This window comes from Nymphaea colorata, chromosome 8, assembly GCF_008831285.2.
Source record: "Nymphaea colorata isolate Beijing-Zhang1983 chromosome 8, ASM883128v2, whole genome shotgun sequence".
Lineage (NCBI taxonomy): Eukaryota > Viridiplantae > Streptophyta > Magnoliopsida > Nymphaeales > Nymphaeaceae > Nymphaea > Nymphaea colorata.
In genome coordinates, this window is record NC_045145.1 from 17,238,613 (window position 1) to 17,264,453 (window position 25,841).

At 36.6% G+C, this 25,841-nt stretch overlaps 1 protein-coding gene across 2 annotated transcripts; it reads right to left on the reverse strand.

The window, feature by feature from the left end:
* Positions 1–24,853, reverse strand: LOC116259668 (proteasome activator subunit 4). Of its 2 annotated transcripts, none has more exons than XM_031637539.1 (35): positions 24,543–24,853; positions 22,050–22,152; positions 21,601–21,713; positions 20,356–20,478; positions 19,280–19,381; positions 19,033–19,198; positions 18,245–18,361; positions 18,031–18,098; positions 17,829–17,930; positions 17,469–17,685; positions 17,012–17,251; positions 16,801–16,928; positions 16,553–16,667; positions 16,217–16,432; positions 15,987–16,136; positions 15,822–15,898; positions 15,509–15,717; positions 14,195–14,408; positions 14,032–14,111; positions 13,838–13,955; positions 13,550–13,720; positions 11,354–11,522; positions 11,225–11,268; positions 11,050–11,092; positions 10,821–10,966; positions 10,549–10,640; positions 8,200–9,080; positions 6,285–6,566; positions 6,040–6,135; positions 4,763–4,941; positions 3,871–3,952; positions 3,438–3,562; positions 3,242–3,334; positions 478–631; positions 1–147 (listed from the first exon to the last, which is right to left on the reverse strand). In XM_031637539.1, the coding sequence occupies exons 1-35, from the start codon at positions 24,701–24,703 to the stop codon at positions 106–108; spliced, it is 5,418 nt and encodes a 1,805-aa protein (XP_031493399.1). In that variant the 5' UTR covers positions 24,704–24,853; the 3' UTR covers positions 1–105. The 2 variants fall into 2 exon arrangements, with proteins under 2 accessions (XP_031493399.1, XP_031493400.1); XM_031637540.2 differs by having other exon boundaries at positions 21,601–21,708; positions 24,543–24,683.
* Positions 24,854–25,841: the final 988 nt, after the last annotated feature.

Sequence of the window (25,841 nt, forward strand, 5' to 3'; positions counted from 1 at the left end):
TTCCCCTGTAAATAGATTTTATTTATTATAAAAATGGTTCAATTTCCTACCCTAGCATGCATTATACCATGTCTCTTTTCTTTTATTTGAATGGACTATACAAAATCAAGCGAAATATGAAGAGGAGGAGGACGTATCAACCAGGATCTGCACGAAGACAGACATCAATTAGATAAGAAACACCAGTCGAGTTCAGAAAATAAGACAAAAAATTCTCCTCTCTTTCGAGATCAAAAAAAAAAAGTAAACAAGCCGAGGGAGGAATAGACTGACACTAGATCTATAAATTTCAAATCAAACAAGACAACTGTGTAGTGGCAATAACGTGCTCATTTATCTGCAGTTTTAGTTGGTTCAGAGCATACAAAAGAAACCTAAGGATGGTTCAGGAACAGCCAGTGGGTGCAATTTCAATGTTTACAAAAAAGTGGTGGTGCACTTCCAAAGAGCATCTCAGACACTCAAGAAACTGCTTACCTCAAGTTGCTCTTCCGTGAAAGAATCCTTCTGTATTATCCATGTGTCCGCATGGGTCCTTCGGAACTCTGCAACTGCCTTGGTCACTGTTGATTTTATGGGTGATGGTTCTCCAATAAATCGAGCCAACAAGGTGACGGTATCAGGAAGCCAGCTGCAGCGATGCATTTCGCAGCAATAAGATAAAATACAATTACTCTTTGGAAATTTAATGCCATATTAATCAAAATTTGTAACTACTAATTACGCCTGGATTATGCAGGATTAATTAATAACCAACAAAACCAAACCTTTTCCACTTAGTCTATTTTAATGAAATGAAAATTGAAACCCCAAACTCTGAGCATAAATGTAGGTAAAACATTTAGAAGAAGTCAGCAAACTTATATAGTTCTTTGAAGCAAACCAAGAACACCCTGCCCCCAAAAAAAGGACACAAAAATATATTAATGATAGAAATAGCAATAACTTTTGTCACACCATTTGTTAATTAAGAAGCCTGGCCTCCATAAAATCCACATTTCTGCACTTGGAAAGCAAATAGTCCAAATGAATCACCATCTCAGCAAATCAACCAAAAAGGACCAAAACCATCAAAACCAACCACATAAACACGTGAGAGGTGTGAGAGGTGCTTGATGACATCACATAACCTTTTCACGAAGTAAAACTGAAAATTTGGGAACCTTAGATCAGAATTTAGGTCTGACTTGAGATCTTGAATTTTTGTGTCAACCTCCAGTTATATCAGCATAATCAAGCCATGCTTACTCAAATTTAAGATCTAAGGCTCCAAATGCAACTAGGGCTGCACAACGAGTCGAGCCAACTCGGGCTCGACTCGAACTCGCTCGATTAAACTCGGCTCGAGCTCGACTCGTTTATAAACGAGTGGAGTTCAAGCTTATAATGATACTCGAATAAGTAAACGAGTCGAGTTCGAGTTTTAAGAACTCGACTCGTTTATACTCGACTCGACTCGTTTTTATAAAACGAGTTAAATCTTAAAAACTGATACACTAACTTACGAAAACCGGTTTAGGGTAAAAATTGATTGGTTATATACTTTTTTTTTTCTTTTCCCCTTTCGAGTCTCTCTCTTCCGTCGACTCGACTCTCCTCAGACCTCAGTCCTCTCCTCTCCGCCATTCCGCCGGTCCGCCGCACACCATCTCCACCGTCCGACATTCGGCATCTAACCACCAGCTGGTCCAGCTCCACCGTCCGGCCTGCCGAGTTCCACCTGCGTTGCACCAGGTATGTTCCCCTCTTTTTCATGTGTCCTTTCTTTGCCTCTCTCTCTCTTAAACTCTCGTGACCTCATCCTCACATGCTCACCTCTGCACGGCCTGCACAAGCACGGGAACGAGAGCCCCACCTTCTGCATTTCCTCCTCCTTTTCCTTCTCTGCCACCACCACCGTTTGACCCAGTTTATGACTGGTATATGCCATACCCTCGCTTGTGCTCTTCACTGCCGGTGAAGTTCCGTCGATCATTATCGTCAGCGTTCATTCCAGATATAGTGTATTACGCCTCTCTCTTTGACCCCTCAGTGTGTTTTCGGTTTTCATAGTTTCTCCTCTCGTGGTCTCTCTCAATTGTCCATGTTCTTCTACCGCAACTGTATTGGTTGCCGTCGACCACCACCATTCGTCCAGCTCGACAACCGCCACCTTGCAGGTGATGAAATGCCTGTCTCTAACTGATTTTTTTAGGGATTTCATTTTCCCCAACATGAAACGTTGTCTCTGACTGTGATTTTTTTAGGGCTTTCATTTTCCCTAACATGCAAGATCCATCTGAAGGCGTCTTCTCTTCTATCGCAGCAACATTGGAACCGTCCGACCACCACCGCATTCCTCCAGTGTCCTCTGACTACCACCCCTCGTCCACCTGCACGATCTACGCCTTCCAGGTGCTCTGCGCCTCTCTCTCTCTCTCTCTCTCTCTCTGCCTGAATCTTAACTGAGCAAGAACTTTTGTGTACTTGAGTTAATCGAGTTAACCAAGTCGAGCTCGAGTTCGACTTTGTTAATCGAGTCGAGCTCGAGCTTGTGTTAGGCAGCTCAACTCGAGTTCGAGTCGAGCTCGAGTTCGAGCTCGTTGAGCGAAGCTCGAGCTCGACTCGGCTCGTGTGCAGCCCTAAATGCAACCCTCTAATTTGAAATTGCCATAAGAGCAAATAGTGAGACTTCGGAAAGCACAAGCTTGAAAGTTACTGAACAGTACGCTATAAAGGCTCTACAGCTAACACACACACAGGAAGCCCTAGTAAAGCAAAATCCAATTGGCAAGTCAGGTCCACTTGTTTAACAAAGGTGAGACTTCATGCTTCAGACGAATTATGATTTGGCCCAAGTCTATAACCTCCAAAGTTTCGGACATTGTCACATATATCGGTGCGGGGATTATAAGGCGAGGAATTTCTTGGGTATAATACGGCATAGTTGTATATCTCAAGAATATCTCAAAAAAATCTTGGCAAGTTTTTAAAAAATCTAAAACATTTAATAAATCCTGAAAATTATAAAAATATAAAAATTAATAAAAAACAAAAAAATGTAAAAAAAAACACATATAATATGCATTTTTTCACGTTTTTTATTTTCTGGCATTTTAAAAAAAAAACGTGTCTAATTGCCGTTTTATACGGCTGACTTATTTCTCAAGTATTATATGTTTTTTTTTTCGAATAATACCCGTTTTATTCGGAACATTAAGAAATACACTGCCAAATTTATATATGATGTCAGAAATAACACCTTGGCATATCATAAGGGACTGATAACACTGATGCCACCAAAGCCAAAACAGAACCATGCATGAAAGCTGCAGGAACGTCCAAACCCGAATTCCTGCAAGCACAGAATTTCAATAATCATCCGAAACAAAATGAAATTACAAGTAGCAAAGTATGTCGATCTTAAGCTTGAGAATCCACAAACTAAAGTAGTGCACCTGAGTCTCCGTTTCTTGTAGAGAGAAAGCGCCTCTCTGAATGCTCTATCACGAAACTCATTTGCAAGGTCTTCATCACCACCCTTCATTAAGCCTGCAAGAACAGTTGCCGCACGCTCCCTTACCTGCATAATCCACAAAATCTTCAATTAAACTTTGCTCCACTATTTCTTCCTTGAATAAATAAACTACATTAACTATACATTTCTTTTATAAGTCCAGCAATTAAGTCTGAGAAACCAACAACCAAAGAATGAAAAATGAGCTAATCTAAAGAAAATGAAATTAAAATGTCTGGTGTAGTCCAAATCTCTTCATATAAAAAAACCAAGAAAAACTTTGATAATTTATGGGACAAACAAGTGTTAAATGAATTTCCTTTTCTCAACTGCTTCTATAAACAGATGACTGCAATGCATTCAAAAGTCCCTACCTCCACTTGACTATCTTTCAACAGTTTCTCAATTTGTGTCCAGATTTGCCGTTTATCCACAGCCGACAGAAGGAAGGTGTGCCTATCAAAACCAAAATCACAACAAAAGTTGAACGAAAGTAGGCGCATAAAGAAACCAAAAATGTCTTGCACATGGAAGATCTTAAATCTTATATAGCACCCTCAACACCTAATCATCCCCTTTAAGTGTCACTCTTCTTGTATGCCAAGCAGTGGAATTTGCAGTCGTAATGTCAGAACCTATGAGAATGTTTTTGGTGGGTTAAGGTGAACTAGAGTGGCAACAGAAATTAGAGATTGGTTACTAGAGAACCATTTAGTTTACAGTTCCATGATTTTGAGCATTTTTTTCTCAGATATAAGAATAATATCATTGTTTCTAATCTTTCTTCCTATTCTCTTGTTCAAAGGTAAGACGAGTCTAAAATGAAAAAATGACAGATACAGGTCCAACAAGAAATAAGAAAGCTCAGAGGCCTCTCTATTTTATCCACTCATCAGCCACTAGCACAACTTGGTTCAGGTAAAGGATTGGCAACCCTTGACAGCATGACAATGACCATGGGATTTCAATGGCCTCAGAATTAAAAGTGCAAAAAACATACATTATATATGCTGTCACACAAGAATTTTGTGTAATTTTGCAATGAAAATACTGGCCTATCAATAGTGGAGCAAACTATTAAAAGCATGAAAATTTACATTACACATGCTGTCACATGAGAATTTTGTGTAATTTTGCAATGAAAGCACTGACCTATTAATAGTGGAGCAAACTAACTATATGACAAAAGAAATACAATGAATTATCATAAACAGAAGAAACAAAGAGAGAACTAAGAACATGTGCATAAATTTAACATTTGTTTACCTGTACATGAAACTATGCAAATAAGTCAGAGTTGCAAATCTAGTTCTCCAATTAGAATCATTAGAAGATGAAATAAGTAAGGAAACTGCTTTGCCAAGATCAGGCTGTGGAATTATATGCCATTTCAACAACTCAAACGCAGCTTTGGCCAAAATTGATAGATCCTTACTTGATGTTTCCTGAAAAGCCAAGCAGAAAATTTAGGACACGACTCATCAAAGAAAACATGCTAGCCATCTTAGGTAATGGATGAGAAACGCACCCTCAGGCAAAGAACAGCAACTGCAGTCCTAGAAGGCTATATTTGTGGTGTTCGAAGCCCATACCTACTGTAACTCATGGGGTATGTGGAGATGCCCATACCTCTTACTTAGAGAGGGCCAAGGCCATAGACAAGGCTTAAGCTTCTAAAAATTAAGCTTCTCATTAAGTTGTCCTCAGTAAGCAATATAGCTAGTTTCACAGTTTCTTTTTGGCTTAAAAATGGCTTCCAAAGTACAAAAAACAGTACAGAAAAAACTTTAAGAGGGTAAACACTAATTTTTCATAGAAGACTTGTATGACATAAAAACGGTTCCAACCCTATTCTAGAAAAAAAAATCTTGTAACCAGTACATCCCATTTTATTAGTTGGAATTATTACTCTCCTTAAGAAAAAAAAATGACACTCAATTAATAATAATAAGAATAATAATAATAATAAAGCAACATTCGGTAGTAGGTACTACAGACACAGTGAAAAAGTGGAGCAAAAAGAATATTTCCAGCAATTATCTTTCATTATTAAGTGTCATTCAATAGCAAAGCATATAACCTCATGAATTTTCTACCATGATATATGAAACTGTGTAGCTATGTTTACGTTTACAACCATACATAGTAAAACATTAGATAAACCAACAAAGAGAACATGAAGAATAATTGACAAAAGAGCACAGTTAACAATAATTAATCTCCAGGCACTTTTATCATCGATCTAAATTATCATAAATTTAACTTTATAGATTATACCATTTAGTAAAATGACCTACTAATAGACAAGTTTCCAAACATGAATAACAGTGTTCACTACTATCTATTTCAAGAACAGAGTTCACTAATATCTGTCTCATTAAGATTTTATATACTATGAAAGACAAGTTATTTTATATTAGTAAAATCACCTAATAATAGACAATGAAAGACAAGTCATGTTCTCCTGTTTTCTTCAAAAATGTTTCGTTATACCTAGATACAATACCAATAATTAATAAAAAAAAACATAAAATCCTTCTCACCTGTAAAGAAATGATAGGATACATCACGCCAACAATTATATCAGCCAAAAATGGAGATCTTCCAGATTTCATGGATGATATTATGAAATGAAACAACTGCACATGTAAAGCTTATAACCAGTTAACAAGGATAGCAAAGCATGTGAAATTGAAATAACATATGCTTGAAGCTTATATAACCAGTGAAAAAAAATTCTGAAGCATAGAAAACAAATAGCCATTGACAGAGATCTCTGGGTGCTTACTGTTTCCATCCACTTAATATCATCTTTTACAACATCATTTTCATGACCATTCTCTAGAGTTAACTCTGTCTGTGGATCCAAACTAAGGGACTGATTGGTATTTTGAATGTTAGCTGCAAGCTCAGATGCACGTTTTATCAGATGATGGTCCCAACTTGTATCTCCAATGGAGTAAGTTGCAATTTGCTCTGATGATTCTTGTGAGTGCATATGCCTAAATGCAGTAAGAAGCCTGATATTTGAACACAACACAGAAAGAGTGACACCAATTGCTTCTCTGACCTGTGCCATTCAAAATGGTAAAAGTTAACATTGAATGGAAATATAAAAAAGAACCGACATTTAAAGCTTCTAGTGTGTTCCAACTTCTAACCATGACATACCATTCAAAATTATTGACTATCTTCTAACCCGAATGTGGCCTTTGCTTTATACAAGTAAAGTAGCAAAGAGATGAAAGGAGACCGCACAAGAGAAAGAGAGAGACATCACAAAAATGTACAGAGAAAGCAATGTAAAATGTTCATTTAGGATATACAAATCTAAAGATTTTAAGATCTGTAGTAGCTACAGGCTCACCAACAACTTCCATCCAAAAAACTACAAGTAAACATACCCTTTTCTTCTTTACTTTACAGATATCAGATATCTATTTCAGCTCAAATGAATTACATAGATATACATGAATATTCAATACAATCATTTGTATAAGAAATTCCGTCTGTATTATTTTTATTTTCTTTCTTTTCCTAAATCCAACCTACAAGAGTGATCTATCAGAGTGGGCTTTAGGGATCAGATTTTGATTTGATGAAATCCAACATGTATCAAAGCTTTTCGGGGGATAAAAAATCAAGACTGAAAAGGCATCTAATTTTCTGCTTCAAAAAAAATATATAAAAAAAATAGTAAAATACACAAAAGTTTATTCATAAGCTTTTATTTTGTAGAAGACATGTACAACATTGAATCAACTCAAGACAATCTGGACTACGAATTACAACCTTGATGATCATACAAAAAATTATATCAAATATTATATATAGTACACAAGCAAACGCACAAAGGGCAGGGTGCAATATCTGATTCTATGGCCAACTTCTCAACACTTTTGTCTTTCACTAATCAAATCTTATAGATTTGTTCCTTCAATTTAATTTTGCAAATAATTTGGATGAAGGTGTTTCAGCATCTACATGCATTTTCCCAAAACATAAAAAAATCATATATTTCAAAAATTAAACCATTATAGGATGATGATTTTGGTTTTAAGAACTACCACCATTTTATGCTCTAAAGTTTAAACCATATTTTTCTTTACTAAATTATAAATTTTTAATACCTACAAATGGACTAAAAAAATATACATTTTTAGGACATAAGTCATTGCTTGTATATAACAAGACCTATATATATAAATGTCCAGAACTAAATGTTCCAAAAGAAATCATGCACATTTATCAGTTGCATTTCATAACAGTTCTGTGATTGTCTTAGCTTCTCTGGCTCATAAAAATCTGATCTGAAATATTAGATTTTCAAGTTTTTTTTTGTCCCTTCATCTTCAAACATTCTGCATCCATCTATATGGTTACATTTCTGAAAACATGTCTGAAAGGGATATCTAGATGGCAAATATTAGGCTGCAGAATATGATCACCTCTATGTACAGTCATTATTGACTTCTACAATTCAAACAATTCGGACCCCAGCATCTATCTCTCCTCATGGAATATTCCACGTTTAACATTTAATGAGAAAGAGACAGTGGTCAAGGTCTCTATCTCTCTCTCTCTCTCTCTCTGTGTAGATATTTATATACACACACATTAACCATATCAGCTCATCCATTTGAAAGTTCATTTCATCGTTGAAATAACATATAACAACTTTTAAGTAGAAAAACTGGATGTACCTGTGCAGATGAGAAGTTCATGCAATCAATTAATTCACTGAGAAGGGTACCATGAAACTTGACTTCCACATCTTTCATTCTAGGTGGAGATATTTCAATAAGTGCAGCTGCCAAAAATGAAAACCTTTTTGCAACTATATTGGTTGATACAATATGTGGTAAAGGTTTCACCAGGCAATCTAGAATCCTGTCCCTCAGGATAGGCATCTTTATTCCATATTTCCCCTTTCCTGTAACTGCATAACGTATGGAAGCTGCCCAGTCAGGGGTTGATTCTACTGTAGGATTAACGATAATCTTTTGCACTAGGCTCATTATCCAGCTATCCCAGGATTCTGAAAGTCCACCAACATCAGAATGCAGTACTCCAGCCAAGACCTCAGCAGCAACACACTGCTTTGCCCTCTCTTTAGCAACCGATGACTCCTCCAATGAACTCTGAAGAGCTAAAATTACTGGTGATCCACATTCCTGAACCAAACGTTTAAAAATGCGTGCAAAGCTTGCATAAAAATTGTCCCCTCCAATCATAGAGATCCAAGTAGGTGTGCGTGGCCATGATGCAGCAAAGTCAAAATAGAACCGTGTAATTGATTTATCTATAGCATTTGAGATGGTTCCACGATTCCGTCTAGATGATGCACCTTCACTGTCAGGAATGATATGATCATGAGAGAGATAGTTCAGCGTCTCTTCAAAAAATCCAGTTTCAGAGAAGACTTGAATTAACGCATCTTCAAGCGGTGACTTCAAATTTCCCCCTGTCAGTTTTTTCTCTTGAGACAGTCGGTGTGGTGATTCTTGTAGCAGAACATTCAATGCTGAAATTGCAAGCATCCTTGTTGGAGGAACCTGACTCCTTAAGCTTTTCAAGAAGTGTCCTGGACCAGAACAACCGAATTAGGATTTTTGGTCCCCCTATTTTCAGCATAACATGCAAAGGCAGCAATATGGTAATGAAAGCAGAAAATATAATACAAAGCACATACCAAGCAAATTAGATCAGTGACAAATTAGGGTGCATGTGGAGCCACAGATAGAGTGAATTAATAAAAAGTTTATTGTAGTTACACTATTGAATAATTGACAAATGAATTTTTTGTTTCGGTTTTGTATCTTTATGTTTTACATGAAACTTTTACAGATTTAAGTAGAAAACCTCAATTTACAAATAAGGAGAGCCTTTTCTTTTCTAATTATATTTACTTGTTTTTATTTCATCACCCTCACTGCCAAACATCAGGTTTGCTACTACCACCAGAACCAGTATACAGCTACAGCCATGGCAAAGTAATCTCACTTTTTCTTTATTTACTTTATATGAAAAGTCAATTATCACATTCACCTCAACTAATAAGAAATGATTCTTTATGGATTGATGCTTCGCTTAAATGTATAAACAACCCTAAACATAGTCTAGAAGAAGATATGAAAAGGCTTGGCCTCACCTACATCCAAACAGAATTACAAGCAGCTGCCTAGGAAGAAGATCCCTCAAATGGACTACTTGAGGCCCAAAAGGAAATAATCAGTAACAATAAGGTACTACTGAGCCAAGAAATAAATAAGTGGCAGAGAGAGGAGACAAGGAAGGGGAAGACAATGGGGTGGGGGAAGGGAAACAAAAACTGGGGGTCGTCCACAGGCTCTGTGTCTAGCCTACTTCTCATTAAACAAGTATAACTAGCACGAGGCTCAAAGTATCAAAAAATTAAGGAGCAGGTGGCATTAGACAGCACAAAAAAGTCATTCAATAATTTAATAATGGATCCAACAACTGGACAAAAAGGTTTCCCTAAATTGAAGGGACAGGACATAATGTTCATGAAGATTCCAGAAACATATATTACTCTTGTAGATCAATAGGTCTTAAATTTAGCCAGGTCTCAAATTTAGCCAGGATCTCAACATTTTCTGAAATTACAAAATAAATGAGTGAACTATGTCACATGGGTACAACTTTTGAAATGTGCCATTTTTCAAAAACAATGGTCGCAAGTGCATTAGGGCCTATACTTGGGCATGTTTAAAAGATACGTATATGTATATGTATGAAAGGAAATCGTTTAGTTGATTTAGTATATAAAACCATATGCACCCCACACCCGTGATGCAGGTCGGGCAGTCCAATTGCAACATTCATGGGACAAGCAACAGCTACCAAATCAAATAATTTTTCCAACCAACACTAAGAACAGAGGAAAAATCCAGTCAGACAAACACATGGAAGAATACAGGAAATACTGACATATGTAATATGTTATTGGCCAAAGTTAAAAAATTGATGCAGATATTCATGCAGAATGCCTCGTAAATTTTAGTAAACTAATAAATGAAACACAGACTAACCTGCAGTTTCAGACCACACTTTTGGAGACAGATTCACACTTTTTGAAGCCGTCACTAACAGTAGAAGAACCCGATTAGCCATCAGACTATACCTGAAATTGAACACGTACACGCCATGTCAATGCATAAAGGATGTGCAAATCCGGAGGTCTTCTATATACTTAATGCACACACAAAAAAAGCACTCATGCACGTTATATGCCGAGAGACATGGAAAAGCACAATGTCCACCAGATATAAGATGTCTAAAGTGGCACAAACAGAATATTTACCTCCAATGGATGCCATTAAGATCAAAACTCATGGAACTGATCTTAGAAATCAAATCCTCAAAGCTGAGTCCATCCGAAGTATCTTCCAAGGTACTGTATATGGTTTTAGATAGACCAGAAAATTGGATGTTGTATTTGACAAATAACTGCCAATGAAAACATCACGGTTTATTAAGCAATTCATGTTGTTGATTTGAGAAAATAACAATGCCAGGTAATTGCAGAGTACCTCATTAATAGCTTTCTGTGCCTTCAACGATTCATGATGAGAGCTTCAAAAAGAACACAAGGAAAATCTCAAATCATAAATGAAGACCTTTCTCACTTCGGAAAATAATTTGAATAGATAAAGTAATAAAGAAAATTAATAAATAGCACCAGTATGCTACCCCTAGCTAGTTTACCTTCCAAGGATTCCGAGAAGGAAAGATGAAAAAGCATTTGAATCCTGGAACACTAATCAATTAGTCATGACAAAAATTAAGCACATAAAAATATCTCAAGATTTATCATGTAATGATCGAACAAGCTACCAATGTCAATTGTCTGAGAACAGTTCTCGTCGAAAGGATCGCACAAGCACCTAATACTGCATGTTCTGGTGTACTGGAATCACGCAAGCATTTGGTGAGTGTGGGGACACACTTCACAACCAGAAATGGAGAGCGCTTGAATATCCTTGAAAGAGATTTACCTGCAAGGCTGTCACAACAAGCAATTCAGCCCCAGGGAAATGTCTGACATGGGGAAATGTCTGACATGAAATGGCTTACTGATAGAATACCGCATAAGAGACAATTTATTGAAATAGATAAGAAAGTTGATCAGAATAACAAAATTACTAACAAGAAGTTCATTACTAAGGAAGCACCAGATCAGGTAGGTGAAGTAACCACTACAAGGGAACAGAAACATATCTGTCTGTTTCACCCATTCGTAATGATTACTTTATCCCGATATCTATTAGTTAGTTTCCAATGACCTAATTTTACAGGTTAGCACCATAGCCACAAATATCATTATCGGGTTTTTAGCAGCGAGGTTTTTCTCAGGTATTTATCAGTAAAGTTGTTCTTTTTGGGAAAATGTAGAAGTTTAAGAAAAAAAAATCAAAATGTCAGGTAAATATACAAGAAATGAAAAACTAATAAGTATTGTATTGCATTTTAAGAGGTCAAGTTAAATACCTAAAACAAGAGGAAATAAAACAATGAAACACAAGTTGACAAAAATAGAAACAGAAAAAAAAATAAAAATAAATGAAAAAATGGGGAAAATTTTGTGATAAAATCGCGTTAAAATCGTGATAAATTCATTTTTAACTTTTGTTCAACATATCACCATATTTTCCCGTTTTTATCATTTTCTTTGTTTTTCTCGTTAATATCACGATATTTTCGAAAATGTCGTGTTTGTGGCTATGGTTAGCACTATGGCACGCATTATGGTTAAAGACATAGTCAACATAATGAAACATGACAAGTCCAACATACATGCTAATTCTTACGAAGAATATACATAATCAAGGAAAGCGACAAAGGAATCATGAGGGCAAACACCAAATATTTGTCTAAGATTTTGCTTCAGCATATCTACTTTTCTGAATTGCTCCAATGAGATAAAGATCTAACAAGCTGTTCCCAGAAAACATTATACTTGACCTTCGATTCTTTCCATTTTGCAGTTTGTACCTTTTAGCAACTAATTTTCTCACGATATCAAGTGATGTTTCACATATATCCAACGTCATCAATTAAGGACTAATATAATAGCAATTTCTCTACTTTTGCATGTTTTTGTGCAAAACAAATTCACATGCTTTTATGAAAAATAATCCCATCCTTCCTCATATTCATACTAGGTCAGTCAAGTTATATATCCTTATTAATATGGTTTCTCCCATTTTTCTGCCCACTTTTATTGACCAAAGTCAAACATTTCAATGTTCTGCATTTCCACCATTCTTCCAAATCTACATCTTTGTCCAATTCTACAAAATTCATCCTGCAGCTAAAAGACGGATGACAATGACAACGATGAATTCCCATTGATATGACACATCTCTCAGGTGCTTTTCAATGCTCGGAGATAATATGATGTACTCTCACTAAAGGCCAAAAAATCAAATAAAATATCAGGTGAATAATTATCCTTATTGTGCTGATAAATGAATTACTATTTGAGGCAAACCCCACAGTAATCTTCGGAATGAGATACAAGCTCAGCTCATCCACCATTGTAAACCAGAGGCACCGACATGGACTTATTAGATACTTGAAATGCCCTATATGTCAAGGCTGGTGAGGTACCAACTTTAGGCACTTCTACAAAGTACAGACAGTTATATATAGATATAATAAAAGATTTATGTGCTTATGTTTCTTAATATTTTCTCTGTCATTAGCGGGCCTCTTTATATAGGGGCATATGGCCAAATATAAACTTGCTGCTGTGTATAATTTCATAATGAGTATATTCTACTTCTCCACAATTTTATTTATCTTTGAAAGATCTACTTATTCGCATTTGTATATATACTTCTGTGAGTGAGCAAAAGTTGAATTCCAATTATATCTGAGAACTCCTTTCCAAAAGCAGTGGAGCCTGCAGTTTTCCAGCATCTACACTTGTGTGATATAGGAACAATTCAGGCAGGAAAAAAAAAACAGATGAATGCAACCATTGAGCATGTACAAGCCAAAATAAGTAAAAAGCAACTCAAAACTTACATACGGACGGTTTCATAATTATGCAACGAGAGACTCAAAAGGTCACCCATCAGGGAGCATAGATGTTCTGATGGAGACAAGCTGCTATTGATTCGAAACAGATGATAAGATGATTGGGATGATCTCCATGTATTATGCATGTATGCCTTGTCAATCAGTGCCCACCTTGGCCTGAAACAAAAGGAAAGTCTTAGGCCATAATGAATGACTTTTGAAGGAAAATATCCCTATGAAGTATGTCCATTATGATTGAAAGGTCTACCAAAATCCCAGAAGCAAAAAACCCACCTTTTCTTGCCCTTAGCGAAGGATGAGACAAGAAAGTTCACTGGAGGTTCAATTATGGCAGCTGAATCCAGTTTCCAAGCATGCCTATGGTTTGACCACTCATCATATTCTATGCTTCCTGCATAATATCACAATTCACAATGCATCAGCGAATACTGAACAAAAAAAACCACAATTTAAACAGGCAAACATACCAAAGTTCCCTAAGGCATCCATTATACGAATCAAAAGAATCAACAATATGCTGTCATCTGATCTTGCTTCTAATAGGTATCTGTTCAACAAAGCATATAAGATTCAGCAGCTTTTAAAAACACAAGAAATTAATGCACATTAAAACAGTAGCATGAACATTACTTGCAGGCAATATGAACTATTTCTGCTGCTTTTTCCCTTAGTTCTGGGCTGCCAACACTTGCTCCACTTTCTCCCACAACAAAAGGAAAACTTAGATCTTGGTCTTTTGACCCACTCCTTATGGAAGGGTGAAAATCTGGCAAACAGGACTGAACACCTTGCAGTGAAGAGTCAATTCGGAGAAGAGTAACTTTTAGACGCTCCTTTTCCAGTCCTGAGATGCAATTGCACTCTTCAATCAAACTACTTAGTAATGCATGACTGCAGTAAGCATTTTCACTAATTATTCAACTTCAAAAATGAAAACATTTAATGAACAAATATGCCTATCACCAAAACTTTAAACCAAGAGCAGAACTTCAATCAGTCATCAAAGAGCATGACAATAATTCAAACATAAAATCTCAAGAAAGAAACAAAGGAACATCAAAGTCCAGAATTTCCACAAACAAGATCTCTTAACACCTACGTCACACGGATACGGCAGATTGGGTTGAGTACCGGTGTCGACACGCCGACACGGGAATCCCGACACGGCGATACGGCCGGATACGTTTTGGATCGGGTCTGGGTCAGACCCGACCCAGACCCGATCCGAACCACTTTTATAATCCGTTTTATAGCTTTCATTTGAACAAATTTCAAAATGGCCCTAAATTTTGTGTTATTTAAACAAAAACGGTTATAATTTTAAATTGTTTGCAAACTCACCGTAACCTCATTTTCTATCAACATTATTTTATATATATATTTAAAATTTAAATTGTTTTAATATTTTAAAATAAAAGTGGGTTTTTCTTTGGCTGTGTCTATGAGGACAGACAAAGTATGGACAAAGAAAGAGGGACGTTAGTCTTTTTATTATAAATTTCATGTTTTTTTATTTCATTATCATTTTTAATTTTTTTAAAATATAATATTCGCCGTGTCCGCGTATCCTAAAATTTTGAAATTACCGTGTCCGCGTACCCGTACCCGTATCCGTAGGATACCCGTACCCGTATCCGTGTGACATAGCTTAACACAATATTAAAACCATGGGAATTGGCATATATGATATAGCACAATAGGAAAAATCGAAGCAAAAAGAAATATGTAGAACATGAAAATACATTCCCGGGGAAAATTTTACCACAGATGAGTCTAGTTGCCAATTTTAACAGCAAAAGTTCAAAAGGTTAAGGTAGAGAACTTAGTACAGGACAGACTGATTCTCTGGAACCAATTTATCATTTCTTTTTCCAGAAACAGACAAGGAGAGTAATGGCAGAGGTTAACAGAAATCATTAAGAACCATGATGTGAAAGAACTTACCCAGATCTGAGCGGTTCTTGCTCTGACAAATAGCGAGAAGATCATCTAAAGGTGATCTCAGATGCAAGTCTAGAAGTTCATTGGCGAATGAAACCTCATCATCATTTGGAATATGCCATTTAGGAGCTTGTAGAAGCTGTTCATTAAGAGAATCCTTTGTGCTAGCCCATTCTTCTAATGCTCCAGCAGCCGGATGACAAGCAATGCACCTTGATAGTCCAAAATTGTTATCAAGATAGTTTAAGGATCAAGGCAACGGCATCACTGGAAATGATTCAAGACAAGTAAAACCAACTAAACAGAACTGGCGCACCTGTACTGATCCATGGGATAATAAAGAACCAAGCTACCAAGCAAGGAGCGAAGAACATGGTCACCAGCTCCATTTACCTGCTCCATTCAACCACAAAGGTTTTACTGCATCATGATCTGGAGGAAAATGAAATTCTTGGCCAAAATATCAAATAATCTCAATAACCTTCCAAGATGGTGCATTAAATGCTGATTTAATAGTTTCTTTGAGTTGCTCTTTGTACTTTAGCAATACAGGACCTCCATAGCTAATTGCAACAGCTAAAATTTTTAACTGATACTCAACTGCTGTCTCAAGTGCCGGAGGCAGTGTTGCCTGAAATGACACAGAAGATTAATAAAATGATTTAAGAAAGAAGGAAAAGAAAATGATAAAACCCATAATGTATAAGAAACCTTAGTCGAAAAAAGCATGTTGCTTGATCCTCCACCAAAACCCGAGACAGGAGTTCCTTCTAAAGAGGAAGCAATGGACGTCAAAATCGGGTCCATAAGCTGAGAAGCTGCCTCTTCTGGGTTTGACTGAATGGTAGCACAGCAAAGAAGCCCAACTTCTGCAACAGCTCCAGGAAGAATATTTGTTCTGATAAACTTCGCAATTTTCTTTAATGCCTGAAAAATGCCAAACACAAAAAAATGTCCAGGTGGAAGCCTAAAACAGTTACCTAAGAAAACCCTTGAAGTCTTTGTACTTCATAGGCAATTAAAAGGGGAACAAGTAGTAAATTTTACCTGCTTATAAAGAGGTTTGGACAACCGACCCAGCAGTATTTCCAACATGCAGAAGTAGTAAGGGCCATCATCAACAAGAAAAGTTCCTGAGGATGATGTATGGACACCTTCACTTCTGCAACAACCACAAAAAAACAACTCATGAGCTCAAAAAAGAAGTAGAAAACAAAAAGCAAGCTAGAAAGAATATGCAAAGGAATCTAGAAAAAAATAACTGCAATCATTTCATCTGGATGTCATCTACTTACGTAGTGCTGCTTGGTTCCAAATGCAGAAGCATAGAGAAAAGGCGACACAGAAATTCATCAAGCCACTCAGAAAAATTTATATTTGGTAGGAAGGCAGGCAGATTTTCATCATCATCAAGAATAGCCAGCTGCATCAAGAAAGAATCAGAAAGTCACAAGAACATATCACCAAGAATTTAGCATCTATACATTTAGAGCTTTTTATATTTACATTGGAAAATATTGAGCCAATGAGTTGCATGGTTGCTAAAGTCTTTGGAGGATCATTTGCATCCATTCCAAGCAATGCATTTGATAAGCATGCTGCTAAAAGACCACCATAAGCATCAGCTGAAATGCTATTTACATCATCAGCTATGATTGATGAAGCTGAAATTTTAGACAAAAACAATGCGCGGCCCACATAAGCAACAGCTGTAACTGCAGTCCTCAGTTGATGTGTGGCAGTCAGCTGAAAAATCACAAAACATTAGGACTTCAGTAGCTTTACAACCTTGGACAGTTGAACTGAGAGAAAGAATAGGTTCAGACATCGGTGTTAATGTCCAAGAGACCACATTCAAAGCACTGCTATCAAAGAAGACATGGAAGCAGTTGCTAAAAAATTAAGATAAAGAATACAGCTCAAAAGTAGCAAGCAAATAAGTACGTAACAATCAAACACTTACAGTCTCCAGTGCCATATGGAACCGGGAAATCATAGATGGAAGCACCAAAGTAGGCTCGATATATGACAAACTTGAACTTGCAGCAGCAGCACTTTCAGCAAGAGATTCATTTTTGCTGTACTGAGCACGATCTACAAACTGCAGTACAATCTTCACAAAGGCAGCCCTTTCTGACTTCCCAAGAAATATCTCAGAGCTTTCGCCTTTTACCAAACTCCTGCACAGAGATGTTACTCTAAGAAAGAAAAGAACACCTAAAAGATATGAGAAAAAAGAAGAAAGGATTCAATAGAACCTCAACAACAGGAGAAGGCCTAGGCTAACAAAGACAAAAGGAGTAAGTGAAAAGAATATCTATACTTCTGCTCATGTAATAGCCGTCTCTTGAAGATGATCACTAGGTAACGAAGGAGACGTTCTAATGAATGTGTCCAGCGCCCACCATTAGATGGATGATAGAATCTAAGAAAGCAACAAATTACACCATATGAGTCTCAGCAAGCAGCCACCAAAAATGGACACAACAACAACCATCCAATCGGCACATATTGCACGAACATACTGTTCCAAGAGATTTGCCAATTTCCCAAAATATACTTGAGTAGAGCCACAAGGTTTTAAAAGATACACCTGTACATCATGTGTAATACCATAAGAATTCACATAACAAGAGATTTGCAAAAAGCTTAGCCATTCATTACATCAACAGGGCATTGCTAAGCTACAGCCATATTGAACAAGATATTATGAACAAAAGGAACCCGGCTTTTTCTTACAATCGATTTCGCGATAGCCTTGGTCGGATTGGACACTCTGTTAAAAAATAAGAACCTCGCATTTCTTGGTGCATCAAGGGAGAAAGGGTATACACCATTTCCATTTGCCACAGGAACCTGTATCACCAACATAGCAAGCCAACAAGATGGTGAATAACGGTAACTAGAAGACTGATTTTTCATGTCATTAGAGAAAACAAATATATTGAAGAAACAATGTTCATTCTATTAATACTAGTAACTAGAAGATTGAGTTTTCATGTTTCAAACTATTAATACTAGTTATGTCGCTTGGAATAAACAAATATTGAAACAAAAAATTTCCTATTAATACAAGTTCTCTTCACGACTTCACCATGACCCACAAAAGTGAATAGTGTAGAGATTACAATTTAAACTTGGGACAAGGAGACAAGCATATATATTAGTGCAATTATGAAGTCTCTGATTCACATCAAAGCATCCAAAGGGGATTCAAACAGCCATCCAATAATGCAATTCACAGACAGTAGAAATATCACTGCTTCCATGCATATTGGACTTGTAAGTTGTAACTAAGAGACTCACTCATAACATTAACATTTAGTTGATAACAGAATGTGTAAAAGAAAAAAGAGAAGACGAAGCAATAGATCAGAGAAAAGCTTAATCAAGTTTAAGAATCAGAATATAACTCAAAAATACTCGACCTTTAAAGCATGAAACAACTTATTGAAAGGACAAAAGAAAGCCATAGGTTCACCAAGAAAAAAATAACTACAGTAATTATTCTAACAACACAAGCGTACCTCAAACATATTCAGGTAACGTGTAAAAAGTATTGGTAAGAATCCCTCCCAATCAATTGTACTGTAATTCTTTATGCAGCGGGCAATAAGATCAGCCCATTGAAGATCCCAAAAGTGGCAATTTGGTACCAAAGCCCAGAGGTCTAAACAGGTCTTAATAAAATCACTGCCATTCAGAAGCATATTTATCAATTTGCAGATCATGAATAACGATAAGCTCAACTAATCATAAGACAGCCTTGCTTACTTTGAAAAGTAATCCTGATTTTCTGGGTTTGTCGGCAGGAAAAGATTGAGAAACCCTGAACCCTCAAATGATGAGTTATGCCATGGATTTTCAAGAAAAGGACTGCAGCCAACAAATTATTTCCACCATTGTTAGCAAAAAAGTCAAAAGCCATCTGCAAAAATATAAATCAAAACAAGTGCAGATGCACTTGAAAACAAACTCATGCATGTCAATTGACACTTAAATTGATGCTCTTCTGTACTCTGACATAAACGCAAACACATGAAACCTACACGCAAATATTATATCAAAACCATTGTCGCACATATCCTTCTAGGAAAATATTGGCAAAGTTTCTCTTGGGTGTTTTTGGGGAAGATGTTTTTCTTAGAAAAAAATTAAGAAAATTCTCGGAAAATTTTAAAAAAAAAATCCTAAACATTAGAGAAAAGTAAAATAAATGAGAAACTATTAATAGCAAAAAAATGAAAAATCACCAAAAAAAAAAAATCACAAGATCTACGTTCTTAAGGTGTTGCCTAGGCACAACTCCACCTTCATCACCTAAGTCTAGTACTTAGGCGCTGTAAGTTGGTCTGCACCTAGGCTCATGCCTACGGGACTAGGCATAGACACGCCTAGTCCATAAAAGTCAAAGAAACACTCATCTGACTCAGCAAGGTTCTTAAATGTGAAAATAAGACATTAGAAAAACTAGATAGAATGATAAAAATAATGTCTTAATGACGATAAGAATGTTAATAAATAATTTAATTTAGACTTAAATGTGAATCCATGATGTTTCTAACCATAGAAAAGAAAAAACGAAAAAATGGGAAAAAATGATAAAAAAACACAACAATATATATATATATATATATTGTTTCACATTCTTTCAAAAAGGCATGTTTTTTTAGGTTTTGTTTCAATTTTATCATTTTTCTTGTTAATATCGCAATATTTGTGGCTATGCTCTAAAGGTCTTGCTTTAGACAAAGCCACACAGTCAGTGCCACTGATATCAGAAATAAAAGAAACTTAAAGATACAGCAAGCTTTTAATCCTATTGCAATTTAAAATAAGACATATCTCACCTAAACTCAGTCCATATCTCAGCAGCAGAACCTGAAGGAAAAAGAACTCGACAAAACCGTACAAGTGATGTAATTGTCTCGAAGTGTCGCTGTCTCAGTCTCCAACCTTCGGCACCAGGATTCCTGTAAATGTAGTTGATGAATATTAAAGGTACGTTGATTACTTGAGGTAACAAGTTAGCAAAACAAGAACGAATCTTCAAAGTTGCTAGCTCTACAGCAGAATGTTGACATAGTGAAAGCAGCCAAAATTTCTCAGAAAACTGCAATGCAGTTATAAAAGTTTACGGACATATAGTTGGTGACATAAATATTTAATTCCTATATCATGCAGGCACCACAAGCTATAAAGGACAGTACACCACAAGACTAAGAAGTAGAAACATAAGTAGACATCCCTAATAAACACACACGGCAGTCGCTTTGCTAGGAGAATTTTTTTCTTTGTTAACATGTGGTATTACTTGACATCATTTTCCCATGCGTAAGAAACTTCCCAACAAAAACATGCAAACAATTTTCTGATCGTCTTTAACCATCCTATATAGACCATTCTCCCCCATAGCTTATGTCAATTAAACAGAAAAAAAAATCACAAAAAACAAAGTGAAGGTATTTAGATCGTGATGCCCATGAAGCTTAAACATTGACAACGATATGAAGTCTTAAGCAACCATCATAGGATAGAGACCTAGAGTTTCATTAGACAGGTATCAACAAGCTGACCACCATATATTACCTGACAAGATGTGGAAATAGCACCAGATCTAAGAATGCAACTTAAGGGAAAATGAAGAAGGATCAGGTGCCAGTTCCTGCATGTCAGAGAACCAAGCAGCTGAGGCCCATCTAACTGAATGCTAGTCTTGAAGAACCACAGTCCAAGACCATAGAGAGACAAGAACATGACATCAACAAATCAATATTAAGAATTCAAAACAACAGAAATAAGACTTAAATACTATTTTGCACTATTTAGTTTGCTTGAAAAAATGACAAGCTAAACATATGGATCACGGGAAACAAAAAAAACTCATAAAATTGAGAAGCTATTCTAGATCTGTCAACTATTATAATATTATGCAAAAGAAAATCGCAGTGGTGCCATGCAGACAGATTAACAAGGGTGCTAGAAGAAAAGATTTAGTTTGAAGAAAATGCTATAAGTATTTTTCAGAATTAAAACACTAATTAGATAAAACTTTGATGGAGATGCAGTAGAACAGTGAGCTGAGCAAGAACTACCTTGTAAAATGAGTACTCATCAAAGTATCATAGAATGGCCTCCATGGAACTCTCAAGCAAATATCTTTCCTGTACTTCTTCAATAGTTTGATCAATATATTTCCCCACCTAACCTAATTCACACATTTGGAGTATCAGTAATATAGTACACGGAAAATGAGGCCAGAGAAAGAAGTCACCCTTTTCCCATAAATAAAATGTTCCCTTTTTCATATAAAGAATGTTCTTTCCATATGAAAGCAGTGGATGCAGCTACAGTAATGAACACAAGCTTCAGGTTTCCTCCACATGGACAGGATACCTAGTCTTCCAACAACACTGGATATTTGTTTCAATCTAAGGAAGAGGTTGATCAGGACAAGAATCTTCAGGAAGCATTTTAATCCCAGATGTAAGGACTCCTCAGGTGTAGATACTTCATTACAAAGGAACGAAAGTGAGAAAAGTACCTGGACATAAAGTTTGCCATTTGATGCAAAAAATATATCTAGGCCAATTTCCATAAGAGCTTTTGCATCTTCCAAGGAAATTGTGCTTTTTGCTCTTAAATAGCTGCAAAACAACAAAATTGAACTTTTAAAGGTCTGGCTGGCACAAGATAAACATTCAGCTTTCTTGTCAATAGACTCCTCATTCCTCAACGGAGTAGAATAATGTGAACAATAAAGTAATTATTATCTCACAGTCCACCACTATAAAGACTATTTAATGGGCATGAAGGACTGCTTCCCCATCATTACAGAAAGACAAAATGAAAATATTTATTTAGGTAGAAGCAGAACCATCTAAGCATAATGTTTCTCAACCAGAAGCTAATCAGAAGTCATATTCCCATAATGCTCATTAGCATCCTATAGACTTCCAATGTTTGGTGCCCTAGGTTTTTTGCATTTTGCCCACAAGTATCAACAAGCATAAATGGTCCCGTAAATTCTGAGACTCCTTTTGATACATATTCTGCAATTATAAACGACTCCAAGTTCAAAAATAGTCATAACACTTTTGCATGCTTAGGCATCCCCATATCTCCCAGTCTAGGGATTTATTGAGAGGTCATTCTAAATAAGGCTTATATGACCAAGTTAAGAAATTGAGGTGTGAAGGACATAAGAACCGACATTGGTTGCAGAGATTTTGGTTATCTACATTCATAATTTCCGTACACTGTCCACATTCAATGCATGGTAACAGAAATCTTTTTTGAGACACTACAGGTGAAAGTAAAGTAGAATATGCACATGCCTCAACAGTGATTAGCTTGTCACTTGGAAAATCAATAGTAACTATGGTCACAAGCCAATGTTTCTACTGAGATAGTAACATAGGTTTTGTCACCTGGCAAATCAAACGCACAAAACCAGGAGATTCAATGGTCAAGTGATCCTTAGCTACCAGGGAGCCAAGGCCCTTAAAGGACCACTTAGTTACAAAGAAGAAAGGGTGCACATTTAACTTGGAGGTTTGCCTAGTAGCCACCAAGCGTGAAAGAGAGCATAGTATAAAATTAATCTCCAAAAGGACAAGAACAGAAGATCCTTCTCAATACTTTTACCTGGGTGGCATTCCAATAGAAGAGAATGTCAAGGAAAACCAACAAAGTGCAAAAGGACTTCTATTCATATATATTTTGTGTGTGTGTGTGTGTGTGTGTGTGATGCATTATATTCCATGTTTACCATTGAAGATAATGTGGTTAAATTTATGAATGATGTAAACTCTTACAATTGAATCTCAATTATTTATCGAGTTTGTGGATTCCCTTTATACATGAAATACATTATTATTGAATATTCTTATGTCCTTGTCTAATCTCATGTTGATATATATTTCTTTATATATACATATAAACAGCAGCACGCAACTCCTTTTTGCTGTCCTTGATATTGAATATTTTTATGTCCTTGTATAATCTCCTGTTGATTTGTATTTCTTTTTTATATACGTATAAATGGCAGCATCAACTCTTAAACCTTTCGTTTGTGCTTGACTGTTACTTTTCTGGGTTCTGCCTGCTTGCATTCAGACGCCTTATTAACTGCTTTTGCATCAGAACTTAAAAGTAGCTGTCAAGCATTTTTAACTCCTGAACCTTTCCTTTGTCCTTGATAGTTACTTTTCTGGGTTCTGCTTGCTTGCATTCAGATGCCTTATTAAGTCCTTGCGCATCAGAACTTATAAAAAGGTGTCAAACATCAGAACTCTATCTTTTGTGCTCGACTGTTACTTTTCTGGGTTCTGCTTTGCTTGCGTTCAGATGCCTTATTAACTGCATTTGCGTCAGAACTTAAAAATAGCTGTCAACCATTTTATCAAGCATGTCTTCAAGAACATAATGTTCATTATCCACCGCTCATAGAATGGGTAGCATAACTTTCAGGTTTGATGCTTCCTAGTATGTCAATTGTACAAGTACGTATGCGTTATTGTAGTTATTTGAATTTTTTTTTTACAATGTGCAGTTTTTTTTTCTTTTTTACTTCGCCATGTAGTGGTGCCCCTAAATTCCTCGGTCCACCAATTAAACGCCCCCATATGCAAAGATGCTATTCATGAATATGTCTAACTCGACAACAATGTTCCACCAAAACTGAACAGAAACAATTTCTGCATTAAGCACATAAACCACAAAAACCCAGCATAGGCCCAAAGCAACGAGAAGAAAGGATCGGCGCACAATACAATAAACATGAAAGAAGTGGCAAAGCAAACCGGGTCCCGGACATGACTTTCGAGTATGAGTGAAACAACAAAGTCAATAAGAAGAAGTGTAAATTGATTATCCATTCAAGAAAGCGAAAAAGAAAGAGAACTTTCTCGGAGCTGTGCCATCCGAGGTGTTCGGTATTCCTGAACAACAGAAGCTCGAAGTCCGGGAGAATCAAATCAAAATTTAGACGAACTACAAGGAAATAAGCAGAAAAAATGGGAGAAAACGAACTCACAGGTCGATTATGGAGATCCATTTGATGGTGGAGTAGACGGAATCAGGGTAATCGGGGCGCCAGGAATTCCTGACCGAATTGACGACGAGCAAGAATGAGGCCTCCTCGTCCTTGCATTTCTCTGCAACGGGAGGGGGAAGCCACGCGTTGTAGAGGTGCATCCTCTCTCTCTCTCTCTCTCTCTCTCTCTCTCTCTCTCTCAAGGTAACTTCCTACTTACGAAATCTTCCTGCGCAGAAGAAATTTAGGATCCTCCAAAGAAGAAGATACCGAAGTCCCTCCTCATTCCCCCCTTCTTCCTTTCACCACCCGATCGACTTCGGACATTTAATAGCCGGGAGAGTTTCGCTCGCTTTCTTGATGGAAACAACATACTCACCCTAAGCGTGCAGCTAATTACATAAATAGGACTTCCTTTCTTTTCTACCCTTTTGGATTTCAATTGATATTTATTATCCTTTTGGTGCCTGTACTTATGTGAAAATTCCTCCCATGTCCATCATTTTTTAGCTGTTTACAATGCTTTTTTTTTTTGCCGAAATTAAGCAAATTATAATGTATATATAAAGCTGTTTGCGAACTTATATATGGTTACATGAATTGTTTGAGTTTAATCTGTCGAGCATGTCCGTAAGCAGAGCCAGGTGTGGCAGTTGCACACACGAACCAACACAATCTGTTTATTACATATAAGCTTCGTTCATTCATTTTACTATGTGTTTGAAAGACATGTGATTATTTGAATGGTTTAAAATTGAGTAATTATGTATTAATGTGTCTCAATCAAAAAATTACGGCTGCCTCACCACCATAAGGTATGGTTGTATTTTCACGCCAATATATATGTTGGAGAAGAACAATTCTCAAGAAGTAGCACTAAAAAAAAAACTCCTTCCTTCCCATCAAAGGCGCCTTGGATATCAAGCCTTACCTACCTTTTTTTTTTGTTTGGCAGAAAAAAAAAGGAAAAGGGGAAAAATCCTCTGCTTTGGGAAATTTACCTTCCAAATTGGACATTGTGTGTCAACACTTTGAGGTTATTAGCAAAATCAAGTTGATTTGGTGGGGAATCTTAATTTGTGGTCATCTAAGTAGTGACTTTCGCAAGTTTGACTGCAAGGACCGGATGAAATCATGAAGGGAGTCCCGTCATTTGCAAATATCTTCTAGCGTTGAGTCTAAAATGGTCATTTCGCGTTTCTTCCGGGACAAGACAATGGAGAGGCGGAAGAAGGTGAGGTTGCTCTTCGGTGCGGTCCAAGGCGATGCGCTTCGAGTAATTGTATTGTGGGGGGATCC